The 15,810-nt window shown below is 39.7% G+C and overlaps 1 protein-coding gene across 4 annotated transcripts in view; it reads right to left on the reverse strand.

Annotated features, from left to right (window-relative positions):
- The window catches only part of cerkl (ceramide kinase-like), a 180,897-nt gene that overhangs the window by 153,637 nt on the left and 11,450 nt on the right, over positions 1-15,810 (reverse strand). For all 4 annotated transcript variants that reach the window (XM_058391387.1, XM_058391386.1, XM_058391388.1 and 1 more), the window contains exon 2: positions 6,342-6,578. In XM_058391387.1, the coding sequence (XP_058247370.1) occupies positions 6,342-6,578 (237 nt within the window). The remainder of the gene's footprint in view (positions 1-6,341; positions 6,579-15,810) is intronic.

The raw sequence follows: 15,810 nt of genomic DNA on the forward strand, positions 1-15,810 counted from the left end.
TAGCAAAGAGTCACTGTAAAACATTTCACAAAAGAAATCGTAGTTTCGGGTCTGCGTTCGCTACAATAAATGAACCCGCTCCCCCTCGAGGCACGGCCCTTTCATTATGTTAATTAATTCACGTGGTGCGATGTAGGACACGCTTTCCTATTCACACGGCATCGGAACAGAGTGCAGATCATTGCCAAAGCCAACGTTAGAGGGCCAGGAACCCACGCTGGGTAAAGTCCCTGTCTGTTCATAAACAGCGGCTCATGTGGGAGTGTCAGACGACGTCCCGGGACAAAATGTGTGAGATCTGGGGCAATCTATTTTAATTCCCAATGAGCAATGCTGCCGCTAAAAAAACGCTACTCCAATCTGTGATTACATCACTCACTGTGGGCTTGTTATTGTGAGCAGAATTGCAGGGATTAACCAGCACTGGATTAATGCAGCTTTATGAGTAGACACTCCATCCAGAAAAGATCCAGAAAAAGCATTCGGATTCATCTTAGTTGAGGTTGTTTGTTTGACATTCTAAGATGAATTTGTTTTATATAGTGCAAAAATAATAATAAGAAGAATGGAAACACATTTCTGTATATTTCAGTCTAACCTTTACATTAGATTAGATTAGGCTGGCAGTCTCTGTGAACCGGGATTAACCGAGATTACACACAAAGACTGCAGCACTCACTGCATGTACATGCTGATAGACGTGGATAATACAGAATGTCTACATGCCTAATATTTACACCCAAGCTTCCAATCCTGCCTTGCAAGATGTTAGGGGAGTTGTCAATCTTTTATACCACACCTTTTAGGAGACATTATCTTACTGTTATTTGCTCTTTACACCGATCCGCCATAACATTATGAGCACTGACAGGTGAAGTGAGTAACACTGATGATCATGGCACCTGTTAGTGGGTGGGATATATTAGGCAGCAAGTGAACATTTAGTCCTCAAAGTTGATGTTAGAAACAGGAAAAATGGACAAGCGTAAGGATTTGAGCGAGTTTGATGAAGGGCCAAATTGTGATGTCTAGACGACTGGATCAGAGCATCTCCAAAACTGCAGCTCTTGTGGGGTGTTCCCGGTCTGCAGTGGTCAGTATCTATCAAAAGTGGTCCAAGGAAGGAACAGTGGTGAACCAGCGACAGGGTCATGGGCGGTCAAGGCTCATTGATGCACGTGGGGAGAGAAGGCTGACCCGTGTGATCCGATCCAACAGACGAGCTACTGTTGATCAAATTGCTGAAGAAGTTAATGCTGGTTTTGATAGAAAGGTGTCAGAATACACAGTGCATGACGGGTCCAACACAATATTAGGCAGGTGGTCATAATGTTATGCCTGGTCAGGGTATAAATTAATGCTAATTTTAGAGGAAAGAAAAATAAAAGCTCATTGTTTGGGTGAGAGGAGTATACTTACTTTCTCCCATGTTGATCCTAATAAGTAGCCAATCATGAGCGTGTGTGAGCTCAGATAGATAGACAGACAGACAGACAGACAGACAGACAGACAGACAGACAGATAGATGAAAGTAGACACTATTTGTAGTATTCCATTATGATTTCTATTGTTAACTTGCCTAATAAGGGAAATACATTTAAATAAGTGTCATTTAAATATAAGTAAATGACAAATATTGATATCAAACTCATTTCTGCTCTCTCAGATGCCCCAAGTGCATCTTCATAAGCCTAGAAGGTGTTTATCTTCAACCACTAAAATTCAGTGTAGGGTTATCCAACGGAGTGAAAAACACACGTCTTGCACTGAAAGCCAACAGAGTCCTGACTCATTTTATATCAGACTCGTGGCCATAAAATAACTCATTTGTTATATAAATAGATTGAAAATGTCCAATTAGTGGAATTCCAGATTTCCAGTTGATGCCAGCGGAAATGAATGTGTGTGTACTGGTTAGTTAAAGGGTATTTGATTATTATAATGATTGTCACAGATGTCTACCCTATAGGAACAAGACCTATAATAACACTCGCATTCAAGAATACGTCTATGTTTAATCAGCAAGTCTGCGACACAATACGCATAATTTCACAAACCATTAAAGCTTCACAGTTCTTTATGTTTATAGAGTAACTCTAAAACACACTGTACCCTAAACCACATCAGCAAATCTGTATAAGTGTAGTTTGAGGCAGATATTTACCAAAATACTTAAACCTCACAACTCTTTGGGTATTTTAGTATTTTTTGTTATATTCCTTCCTATTATATCTATTACCTGTGTTTGTGGATACTGCTGGAAGCTGTGAATTTCCCTTTGGGATGAATAAAGTATCTATCTATCTATCTATCTATCTATCTATCTATCTATCTATCTATCTATCTATCTATCTATCTATCTATCTCAGGTGAAAGCGTCTTGCTCAGTAAAAGCTGATGTGCTAACTGTACTCATTTATTGCCTTAAACAATTCAAGATTAAAATCTGAGAGCAGCTAACTTGTAAACTGTATTCTTTATTACGTTAGCATTATCACTTTTAAAGAGCAAAGCAAGTGAAATGATAAGAATACAGCATTTTTGTATGAAGGATAAATTTGATAGAGGGAGGTTTGGTCTAAGTTTAAACTAATAATATTTGAGTAATTACAAACTGAGTTGTTTTTCTATTATTATTATTATTATTATTATTTAAATCCGATTGAATTCTTCACACTATGTTCAGTAACCGAGGTCTGATTACGTTAGTAAAATATGTCATTTACACACATTTGAGACGTGATTACTCATTTCACTTTTAATCACTTCTACTTTCCAGTGTAGGCAAATTGCATACATTTGATTATTATTATTTTTCATTTTATTTTGCCATTTATTCTTTGAACAAAAAGAAGGAATGGTTTGCTGTGGGGAATCTCCTGGTATTGATATCTTATTTGGCCAAAAAGAAAAAAGAAAAACACCTGATTTTGTTTGTCAGGCAGTGGAGGATGAGAAGGATGTGGTGTTGAAAATGATGGCCAAGGCGTTTTGGAAGGACACCTGTCCTATACTGGCCTGTTTTGGCAGCCAGCGCTGGTGAGAGGAGAACGGATAATTACAAACTGCAGGGAGGCCGGGGGAGCAACCTGTTCCTCCTCTGTCTTCCAACAGCCCCTCGTCGCCAAACACTGTCTCTCTACACCTCCCTGCATCTCCCCCAGTGTACAACGATACTATGATGAGATCTATTTACAAAACATGCAGCACGGCATCAAGGCAAATCTCTGTATCCTCATAACAGGCTATTAAACAAATAATCCAAATTTTCTTGTACTTGTGTTCGTTTGGTCACTCATGCTCTCTAGAGTCTCAGTATGAATTTAACCTCACAGCTGAATAGAAACTTACAAATATTCATGACATTGCTGGCTAATATTAAATAATGACCTTTTAAACAAAACTTTCTGTTTTTCAGGTTTAACAAATTATTTTCGATAAGGTCACAATTTTCTTAATCACATACAGATGGGATTTTTGTTGTTTTTAAAAGTTAAAATTATTTTCTAGCTCAAAATTATCTTGGTATCTATCTCAAGGTATCTTGTACTTTTTATAGTTAAAATAAATTACTTCATACACCTTTCATGCAAATTATTGTGTTGCACTACTTATCATGACAGAAATTTTAAATATTGGTCAAAATCACTATAAAGTGCCTTTGAAAATAACGTAAATTTTGTAAATAAACCCCATATCTTCCTTTGCTTCACATTTAGAACTTGCTTGTTGTCTTTTGCTTGTTTTTGTCAAACTACAAACTATATCACTAAATCAAATTCACAACATAGGTCAATCTAAAATGTTAAATATTTCAAAATAAATTCTATAATATTACAAAATCTTTCGCATTATATTAAATGTTCACCAAAGTTGAATCCTAAAAGCTAGAGCATGACCACAGCTCGACCAATCTGGGAGCTGGGTAGGTGGGCGTGGCTTGATATTCTAATGAGAGCAATTGATTGACATCCCTCGCTCCAAGTCTCCCAGCTGCTATGCCAGTGAAGCAGAACTAAACTCAGTGGCACAATGGAAAAGGACCTAATTTTGGATTATTGTAGTAGCATGCACTCAATCGTTTCACTTTTTTTATTCTTAGCTTTCTTTACTCGGATTTGGAAAGACAGCTCAAGCCTAAATGCAAATTTTTGATTAAAGATGTATGGGAGGAACCAGACAGATCAGCCTGATGAATGTAAAGCTTACCTAAACTTCACTGGTAAAGGCTGGACTTTCTTTGTCCAAGATTAGCCTGATCTTTTTGTAAATATGGTAGAAATGGTAGAAATGCATGAAGACATTATAAAGTCACCAGACATATAAATTCCAAATGACCAAACATTATCACATATTAACAATCACTCATCAACTGTAACCATACTAGAACATTACTGCTGTTGCTGTAGAATGTCTGTAGTCATTTTGATCAGTTCACAGACAGTCTGTGGTCGCCTGATCATCACATCCATAAGCAGTTCTTCTCAAAACTGTTTCCACAAAGGTGAAAGCACACAACAGAACAGAACCTCTGTACATGCTGTTACATTTAACAGATGCCGTTCCAGCACGACAAAATTCCTGTGCACAAAGCGAGCTCCATGAACACATGGCAAGACTGGAGTGAAAGAACTTGAGTGTCCTGCTCAGAGCCCTGACTCTGACTCAACCCCACTGAACACCTTTAAGATGAACTGAAACACTGACTGAACCATCCTAACATCAGTGCCTGATCTCACTAATTCTCTTGTAGTTGAATAAACACAACTCCCCACAGTCTCGCTCTAATACCTAGTGGAAAGCCTTCCCGGAAAAGTTGAGCTGATTATAATTGTAAAGAGAAAATGAATCTGGATTCAACACGGCCATATGCATGTGATGTCAGGTTTCCAGGAGCGCATTCAAACATTATTACATATGCTTGTTGTGGCTGCATTACTTGACCACTCCTGTCACATTTGCCTTTCATCTGAAGCCACCAAAGTTTTGCTTCTGTTTTTACATCTATTTATATGATTCCATATTTTATTAGTCTCTATTGCAACCCTTGGTTTTGTTTTGATTTGCTCTGCACAAAGACGTGACATATCCTGCAAGAAAGAGTGTCTAACAGACTCTTTACTAGCATGTCAGTTCAGACGGAATATATTTTTAACCTGGGGTTATTTCTACAGGTCATTTTATAGAAAGTAAAACGAACAAGGCGGAATCTTTCCAGACGTGTGCGTGCTCGGTTCGTTAAATATTACTGACATAATGTCAAACCTTCATACGTAAAAGTAATCTAATTGAAATAGAGCTTTAGACTAGTTTTACAGTCATTCCAGTGTTCCCTTAAAGCAACTAACTTAGTGATCATGTACTGCAGTACTTGCTTCCTTAGTGTTAGAACTTCAACTAGTATGTCTGTGTTGACGGATCTAAAGTAAACAAATTATAACTATAATATTTTATATGTTCTTTAATGTTCTTCTGGTCTCGAGCACTCGCATGGGTATGAATGGTCTGAATGAAGTCAACGTCAGTCATTTTATGACTTGTTATTAAATCCCTTAATGGTACAACACCTCCATCTTCTCTGTATTCCACGTATGACAATGTAGTGACCCAGCCTTTTGTTTCACGTTTTAGCGTTTATTATAACATACTGATAATCCTAGTATATTATATGTATGTAAAAAAACTGAAGACCGTCACATGCCTGAAGAGCAGGCCATACACCCGGCAGCAGACATGCTGACATTTATGAGGCGTCATTTTGAGTTGCGCCGCTTGTACCTGAGAAATCATTTACTTGTGATAGACCGGCTGAAATTCATTAGCGGGTCGAGTAAACCGTTCCATGCCCGAGTTCAATCGGTGTCGGCAAACGTAATAAAGCTGAAAGCGTGGCCAGTGTTTGCTGTGTTAATGTTTGCATGATGCAATAAAAAGTGTACCTCAGCGACTCCCAGATAAAGCTTCTCTTCGTCAGGGTAAGAAGCTTAATAAAAAAAAAAAAAAAAAAAAAAAAAAAAGTGCTGATAGTTTGAGTTTGCTTTTCCATTGTGAGGGAGGTGAGGCTTTTAATCACCTAAGTGATGTTGCTTTCATATAAAAAAAGAAATGAAACCATTTACATTAGTTTGGACTGATTAGTGATCAGTGTAACTGGATGAAAAGTCACAAACAAAAAATGTCTTACATCTCAGGAACTTAATTGTATCTTATTACCCATGAGGATAACTGTGGCCACGGTGAGGTAAAGCCACCGATATTTACAGAAGACTGTTCGTAGATAAAACTGCATTGTCGATTGAGGACAAATAGACAGACATAGAAACAGGAAATTGTGGCCATACCGCTGAGGATGTCTTTGAGATGTTTGAACCAGATTTCGCAGTGATCCACGCTCAGGTTGTCCAGGTGGATGGTGTCGTCTTTGAGTTTAGCTCCTTTGCGTTTGCAGAAGAACAACGTGATGCCAAGCAGCGTGCCGCCGCTCTGCTGACCGGCCGAACGTCGCCGCTTCACCTTCACCGCAAACACGTCCTTCAGCTCCACAAAGTCCTCTATGGGCTTCTTGTGTGAAGACTCTCCTACAGACACACACACAAAACTTAGGATGGATCAAAAAACTATTTTTATTTATTCACACAGTTTTGCTCCTCACTACAGACCAATTTAACCCTTTGTAACAGTACACTCACAGAATGGAAATCGACTTAGGGGACATTTTCAACCAGTATAAACAAACTGATTATTTTATTGCCGCAAGTCTGATATAAAATTAGGGAATAAAATAAGAATAAAATAAATAGATAAAAAATAAAAGAATAAAAACCTTACATTATTTACAATAAAATCTCATAATCACTGACTTGCTCACACTACACAGCTTCATAAGTTGTTGCGATCAGTTGTCAGTTGTTGTAGGGGTGTGTACACTAAACAAACGATCGCAGACGAGGCTCACACATTACACGATTTTGTCCCCGCTGAAGTGCTTCTCAACACTTCCCAAATCCAACTGGTCACAAAATAAAATGATAACTGTTAGGAAAAACAGAAATGGGATAAAAATGTTGAGGAAATACTGATCGGTAAGGCATGGGCACTGAATATTTTCTGTTCTACAAAAAGAGTTTTGCCCTAGCTTGCCCAAACTAATAGAGGTAAGATTCAGGACTAGATTCAGGGATCTGCTGCACATGTCTATCTGGACTGACAGGCTGGATTCAGGGATCTGCTGCACATGTCTATCTGGAATGACAGGCTGGATTCAGGGATCTGCTGCACATGTCTATCTGGAATGACAGGCTGGATTCAGGGATCTGCTGCAGATGTCTATCTGGATTGATAGACTAGATTCAGGGATCTGCTGCAGATGTCCATCTGGATCAGTAGACTGGATTCAGGGATCTGCTGCACATGTCTATCTGGAATGACAGGCTGGATTCAGGGATCTGCTGCACATGTCTATCTGGAATGAAAGGCTGGATTCAGGGATCTGCTGCACATGTCTATCTGGAATGACAGGCTGGATTCAGGGATCTGCTGCACATGTCTATCTGGAATGACAGGCTAGATTCAGGGATCTGCTGCAGATGTCTATCTGGATTGATAGACTAGATTCAGGGATCTGCTGCAGATGTCCATCTGGATCAGTAGACTGGATTCAGGGATCTGCTGCACCTGTCTATCGTGAATGACAGGCTGGATTCAGGGATCTGCTGCACATGTCTATCTGGATTGATAGACTGGATTCAGGGATCTGCTGCACATGTCTATCATGAATGACAGGCTGGATTCAGGGATCTGCTGCACATGTCTATCTGGATTGATAGACTGGATTCAGGGATCTGCTGCAGATGTCTATCTGGATTGATGGACTGGATTCAGGGATCTGCTGCACCTGTCTATCATGAATGACAGGCTGGAATCATGGATCTGCTGCAGATGTCTATCTGGATTGATGGACTGGATTCAGGGATCTGCTGCACATGTCTATCATGAATGACAGGCTGGAATCATGGATCTGCTGCAGATGTCTATCTGGATTGATGGACTGGATTCAGGGATCTGCTGCACCTGTCTATCATGAATGACAGGCTGGATTCAGGGATCTGCTGCACATGTCTATCATGAATGATAGGCTGGAATCATGGATCTGCTGCAGATGTCTATCTGGATTGATAGACTGGATTCAGGGATCTGCTGCAGATATCTATCTGGATTGATAGACTGGATTCAGGAATCTGCTGTGGTGGCCAGAAGATACATTTGATATATCCTTTTTATTTTCACTGGCACTATTCCTGCACGTGGCTTTCAATATGTGAAAAATTAAATATCTTAAAAATATCAGAACCTCTGAGATCGCTGAATCGTACGTGTTACATGAGCTAGGGACCGTGGAGCTAGGGTAGTCGGTGCCAATCCTGAAAATTGGTATGGGCTAAAAATTATGTGCACTAGAATTTAAACTTCTTTCAGTATCATAGACTTGATATCATGGGATAGGACACCATGAGAACACTGAGCAAAACGTCATTGTGTAGCTAAACACTGTAACGTAATTACCATTCAGCTTCGAGCATTTCGGTGTCAATGGCAATACGTTTGTATCACAATGAGATATGTTGTGAATGTGCAAAAAAAGTCTTGAGGGCTTTTCACACTTGAACCCTGGGTGATGGTAAACACAGGATGAACAGAATCTTGGGTTGTGGTGTTTGACTTTTCACACTGCGCATATATTACGTGGGGTTAACAATGAATCCTGGCTCTTAATTTTCTGACGTTTCACAATGTATATCCCTAAACCCTGGTTTAACCTTCTTATTTGCATATTTGCAGCACTGGATAACTGGATAAATGACTGGATAAATACAGCGTGTGAAAAACCTTTTGGTTTGGTCCGATCTCTTGTATATGACCACAAGACACTGTATATGACCTTGTATTTGGCCACAAGACGCTGGCAATCTAGGTGCTGTAAAATTCTCTGGTAAATATGTCTTTTTGTGCGTGTTTGAGTGTGTATCTTTGTTCTTGGTGCAATTCAATCTTATTATCTTTACCACAGTCCACGTTGTGTTTTATTGTTGTTTTTCTGATGTTGTTCGCGCATGCCGTTTTAGGTGAATTAAAATCTCCATTAGAAAGCCGCATTCTTCTTATAAGCAAAGGAGATAAAGCACGATAAATGCTCAAGGCGAGGTTTAATACACTGTAAGCTCAGCAGGGTTAAATGAACTGACACAGTGTGCAACTTCATTCCCGTTAATTCAAGGAAGAAAGTTCTGTCATTTCGTCCCGGTCAGTAAAAAGCTCATATTAGATAAGCTCTATATGATGTCATATAGCATGTTTGCCTCACACCTCCAGGGTTGGGGGTTCGATTCCTGCCTCCTCCCTGTGTGTGTGCAGTTTGCATGTTCTGACCCCAGAACTGGATGTTTTTTGCACCATACTGTTGCAAAAACTTTAGAGACTGATGTATTGTGCAGCAGCCATGCCATGGATAAACTCACTAAGATCACATTTTACACTTTTTTTTTTTACGCTTTTGCAGCTCCTTTTACTCTCTATTTGTCTCTCCTTTTCCCGCCATTTCCTCAAGTGAAAGCCCGTCTTCATTAGCAGTGCCTCGGCCGTGCCCCATGTTTCAGAACATTAACTAGCCTCTCACATTACTGCACAGGACCCCTGCCGCCATCTGCTCCTTTCTGTCCATCCCCCTTGCTCCACCGATCCCTCCATTTATTTAACTCTGAAGTGTCCCTTCATCGGGGGACAAAAACACCCAGAGTCAATTTCATTAGTGCGAATGAGGGATAATCTCTCCCGATAGAGCTTTTCTGAACCGCAGACCAGCCCGTGGTCTTTAACAGGGACAGAGAGAGAGAGAGAGAGAGAGAGAGAGAGAGCACTCTGAGAGAGGGTGGGTGTAGGAGGGAGGGAAAGGGGGATTGGGACGGGGCCGGTACAGTAAGCCAGGTCGCTGTCTGAATCAATCTTGGCACATCTGCCTGATGCAGAGCGTAAACGGGATTAGGGTGTGACTTAGCCACTTGATGCTAATTGTGTTGCGGCTCCGGCACATGTTCACGTTTTCGGGTTGATAGAGAGATTTCACGTGATAGAGAGACGTGTAATGAGGAGCTTAATTAGTGGCCTTGGTTAAATGAGGAAAAAAAAGAGCTTCAAATGAGTCAATGTTGCTGAAAATGAGGACGTATCTGGATTTTGCTAAGGATTTTGGGAGAGCCGAGGGTAAATCTGATCGTAAATGTCATCATATCACTACGCTACTATTAATTACACAATATAATATTTTACAACAGCTATGCTGTCCATCTGTCAGGGCTAGCCATTGCCAGATATCTATTAGTTTAGCTAATGATGATTTGATTACTTGTTTAGCAGTAGCAGTAAAATGTGACAAGTACTAGCAAGCTAGCTCCTGTTTATTTTATTGTGGAATTTAATATACTAGTTGAGAAACTGAGACAACCATTACATAGTTGCCCCGGAAGCTGTATTATACGCTACATAAGGTTGAACAAGTAAAAGGAAGTCTAGTCATGTTTGATATGACTGGATGTCCACCTTAAGCTCCACCTCGTTGACACAGGGAATTCTGCCACTCTATAAAATCTCTCTTTGCGTATCTTAATAAGTTCTGTCTCTTTCGCGAGTTTTTCCCTCTCTCTCTCTCTCGTTTTCTCTCAGTATTTGCTAATTCTTGCTTACAGTCACTTTTTATATCCCCATTGTCTTGTAATCACATGAGTCACTTTGTGCCTCCATTATTAGTCATTGTTTTTTTTCCCCCTTTCTTGTTTTTTTTTTTTTTTAAGCGGACCGAATGATGCAACCTTTCAGAGCCGGTGGGGCGGCGAGCTGACCGCAGGCAAAACCGAATCCCCCGACGTGGCCCTGTGCTGATCTAACTGCAGCTTTGATATATGGGCTCTAAGTGTGTGCACACATAAAAGTGGACTCATCAGTAAACTGTGTGTTCGGAAAAGCAAAAAAGGCAATCGGAAAATACGGCTGCTCAGCGTCTTGCCAAAGTACCACGCACAACACTTTTGAGCGTCTGAAACTCAAAGGTCGACGTCGGGCGCGTTATGAAGCATGGGTTTACAGCGGAAGCAGTAGAAAAAGCTGGAGAACAAATATATAGCTATAAATACGCAGACGATTTGATGCACGGGGGATAACCACGCTGCTACGTCGCCAGATTAGCCTTGCTAAGGTTTACTAATAGAAAGTTTATTAATTTATTAAGCGACAGGCAACAAGCACAGTGCTAGCATATACGGGATAAGTGTTAAGGGTTTTCTTTAAACAGCAGATCTGCTGAACTCTTTCACTGAAACTTTTACAAAGAACTTGTTTGTTACATTAGCAATAGCATCCGTTACTCTGGTAGCATCAATTTAGTAACAGTTACAGAAACTCAAGTAAATATTTATCTACACCGTCTCTCTCTCTGTCTGTATTTTTCCAGCCAAGTTTATTTTGTCAGTTTGAAATACAGACAAGTTAGTAGTCATTCCCTCTTCTTCAGTCAAAGTATGCTGCTTTTCAAAAAAACGATCTTATTCGGATCCAGTAGCAAAATACTTTTTACCGAACTCGTATGAGGATGTATTTTTATTTAGCATTTTAACTTGAACAGTATATTCCATTTATATTAAAGTGCAGTAATCCATGCTAACGACATGATGTGAAGTCCATCAAGTCCATTTTTACATTAGTTTTTCTTTTCTTATTCAGATATTTAGACGCACTCAGGAGCTCGATTAGGCTAAAGATGCTTTTTCTGAATTTACAGGAACACTGTACTTCTTTTCAAATTTATGAATAAATCAGTTTATTTTCAGCTTGATAAATGAAGCTCCAGTGTAAGTGTATAGTCTAGGGTTAGGGGTTAAGGACAGGCGAGGAATTGAGACAAGGAACTTGTCTTAAACAAATAAATGAATGCAGAATTAAGCAGCAGAAGGTGGTGCTAGTGGTGTGCTCTGATTGGCTGCTGGGAAATCTGAGATATTCATAACCGAGTGTGATGGGGAGAGAGAGAGAGAGAGAGAGAGAGATTGTTGAATGACTGATTTTTAAAAAAATAACAAAGTGAATAATAAAGTGAATTAAATGAACATATCAATGGAAATGATAATGCCCCTGATGTAATCCTAGCACAGAGATAAGCAGCTGAGGGGGTGAAGGCTTTCTTCAAGAGCCATGAGCTCTCCTGGGATTTGACATCCTTCACATCCTTCCAGTTACCATCACGGCTTGACCGTTAAGCTAGTGTAAAGCATTGCTTAAGAGCTTTAATGAGGAACGAGAACCCTGTTGCTCGGTATCCACGTCGGCAAAGGTCAACATCCGAGTCTGTGACATCTGTTCAAAATGACAGAAGAGTGGGAAAATGTATATTTAGCTTTGGAAGGATTGCCCTTATGGTCATGTGTCCACTTTTAGCGCTTTAGATCTATTCTGATAATCCGAATGAAGCTGAAGGGTTGGGGGGGTGTGAGTGGGTGAAAGGGTTTAGGTGTTGGTGTCTGCGTTTGTGCTCCAGGGCACACAAGTTCACTCCGGAGAGGCACCATATGCTGTGGGTCATCTCTCTGGAAGGGCTGCAAGGGCCAAATCAATATGGAACGTCTGCTAACACACCAGGTCGTATAACACGCTGCTGCCTCACCGAAGCCCGTCACCATGGATCCACCATCTCCAGAGAGCTTATCGCTACAATAGCGTGCCTTGCTCCTTCTATGCCATCACTGACTCACACACACACACAAAGTTCAAGGTCCACAGTTTCTGTAAATGTAACTTTGTTACATTTACAAAAGCACAATGGGTTGAATTTTAACTGCTTAGTTTAGATGCAATCTTACTATAAGAATACAGAGCTTAAACACATTGTACACTAAATGTCCAAAAGTATCTGGACACCATACCTCATGCCCACTGGACACCTTTCCATCCTATATAGATAATGATCACACAGTTACACATTATTAAATAATAATTAATTAAATTTATCAATCTAGCTACTTTAGTAAGAGCAAGTTATTGCTAAGTCTATGGCTATGTATCCAGTTACAGAAAGGAAATGGAAATGAAATGAAAGGAAAGCACTCTCCAGTGTCTCTGATGGGTTCACTTCTGAGTCTGGTTCCTCTCAATGTTTCTTTCTCATATCATCTCAGGGAGATTTCCCCACCATTAGCTCTGGCTTGTTTATTAGGGATAAATATAAATTTAAATTTATTCTGAATTTTTTTAGATTTCTATAAAGCTGCTTTGTGACCAGGTCCGTTGTTAAAAGCGCTGCACGAATAAAACTAAATTGAAATGAAAGTGTGATTACCTTCATGGAATCACTTTTCCATTAATTACGCTGATGCACTTGCACTGTTTGTACACCAGAGGTCTGAAACTACACAATCCATAGACTTTAAACACACAGACAGCATGCTGACTGACATGCTTTATACACTATATTGCCAAAAGTTAAACCATTGAGTTCCGGTGTTGTTTTTCAGGGGTTGGGCTCGGCCCTTTAGTTCCAATGAAAGGAACTCTTAATGCTTCAGCTTCATACCAAGACGTTTTGAACAATTTCATGCTCCCAACTTTGTGGGAACAGTTTGGGGATGACCGCTTCCTGTTCCAACATGACTGCACACCAGTGCACAAAGCAAGGTCCATAAAGACATGGATGATGAGTTTGGTGTGGAGGAACTTGACTGGCCTGCACAGAGTCCTGACCTCAACGTGATAAAACACCTTTGGGATGAATTAGAGCGGAGACTGCGAGACAGACCTTCTCGTCCAACATCACAAATGTGCTTCTAGTGGAATGGTCAAAAATTCCCATAAACACACTCCTAAACCTTGTGGAAAGCCTTCCCAGAAGAGTTGAAGCTGTTATAGCTGCAAAGGGCGGGACAACTCCATATTACATTCATGCATGTAAAGGAAGATGTTCCAAAACTTTTGGCAATACAGTGTACGTTAAACATTTATATGACCAATTAAAGATAAAATGTGTTCTTCAGTAGCTTTCAAACAGCACCACCCTCATTCTGGTGTGATTTACGGTGGCCATAGAAGGAGCATGCAGAACACAGCCATTTTAGGCGACTTTGCAGCTCTATCTCCAGTTAAAATGATGCCACAGGTGCTGCTGCAGAGCTTTTGTTCTAAAACTTTGGTCTTTTATTTATTTCTTTTTTAAGAGATACATTTTGTGATATTAAATCTATTAAATTGCTTCTAGTAGTTATTTTCGTTAATTTTATACAGTCAAAGATGCACATTGTTTTTGCATTAATTTTGAATCAAAAATAAAAAAAGGCTTCACTCAATTTTTAAGCCATCCAAGTTTTGTTTAAAAAACATAAATAAATTTTAAAATAAAAACTGATAAATTGTGAATCGAACTGAATCATGATTGGAGTGTATTGTTTACACTCATAAAGTGTTATGTAATGTATTAAAGGCACCATTTTATGTTTAAAGCTCTTTCAATATTATTTAAGGAATAACAACAATTCAGGCCACACTGTTATACGAAATGAATCGGATAATACCAAGTGGATTATTTTCGAATAACTGCACATTCAACAGCGTTTTATTCCACTTATACCACAGTGATTTACCATAAATTACTATTAATTACGATCATATTAATATACATCACTCTGATCCTATTATAACCATTTTACAGTCATTTTATTAGTCATTTATTAAGTAGTTCCTGTTATCACTTACATTATGGTAGCTATAATATGTCATTCCCTCACCTGCCTCTGAGAAAATAAATGCATTTTGTTACGTGTAATTAATGCAATCCATCATCTCCATCCAAGTACAAAATAAATCCACACCTATTGATTAGAAAATTCAATAAATACAATAAATAAATAATGGCTGCAAAGCTCTTTAATATCCACGTACATGCCTAGGTTACTTTTAAGCATCGGTTTGCTTTTGCAATCTGAAAGGTCACATGACCAGATAAAGACACGCTGCCTCAGCGATGCTTTGCACGTGCACTTGTAACACTTTTCAAGTCAATACCGGGTCAAATGTCACATCACTAACAAATGGAACTGCCATAATGTCTCAACTTCCTGTACTAGCTGTAGCCTTTAGTTCCTAAGTCCCCCAGGGATTAGAATTCTGGTCTATTTCTTTTTAATTTAGCACCAAACATACACTCAGCCTAGCTGGCATGTTTGTGAACATGTGCGTGTTATCTGTCATCTTCCATTGCACACATGACGCTGACTACCGCTGACGTGATGAGCGCGACCCTTCATTTGAGGCACAGTATGATACGGAGAGATTAAATAAAATCAAGCGCTCTTCTAGAAAACTTTATTGCTTCCAGATGGGTGCGAGCTTCCCCGCAGCATCGCTCCTTCCCGAGGAAGTCGTCGAGGAAGGGGGGAGGAGGTGTCAGGACGCTGTCATATCATTGGCCGATTAATGTATGGACAGAAGGGACTGACTCCACATGCTGAGTAGAACAGGAGAGGGAGCTGATAATCGCTTCCACACTCTTGCAATCGGAACCGTTAACAATGCAGAACAGGAGGAAATATATTAACATGATGAAGAGTATACATGTGACTAATATGTGTGATAGCATTGTAGATTACTGTATAGATCAAAAATGAAGCATTCGTGAGCAAAGGGTAAGATTTCTCACGTTACAGGATCGTCACTCAATCCCATCTGACCTGGAGATTCAATTCAGGTACGGATAAATTTCTTGGAAAGGACGGATCAAAT

This window comes from Hemibagrus wyckioides, linkage group LG06 (genome assembly GCF_019097595.1).
Source record: "Hemibagrus wyckioides isolate EC202008001 linkage group LG06, SWU_Hwy_1.0, whole genome shotgun sequence".
Lineage (NCBI taxonomy): Eukaryota > Metazoa > Chordata > Actinopteri > Siluriformes > Bagridae > Hemibagrus > Hemibagrus wyckioides.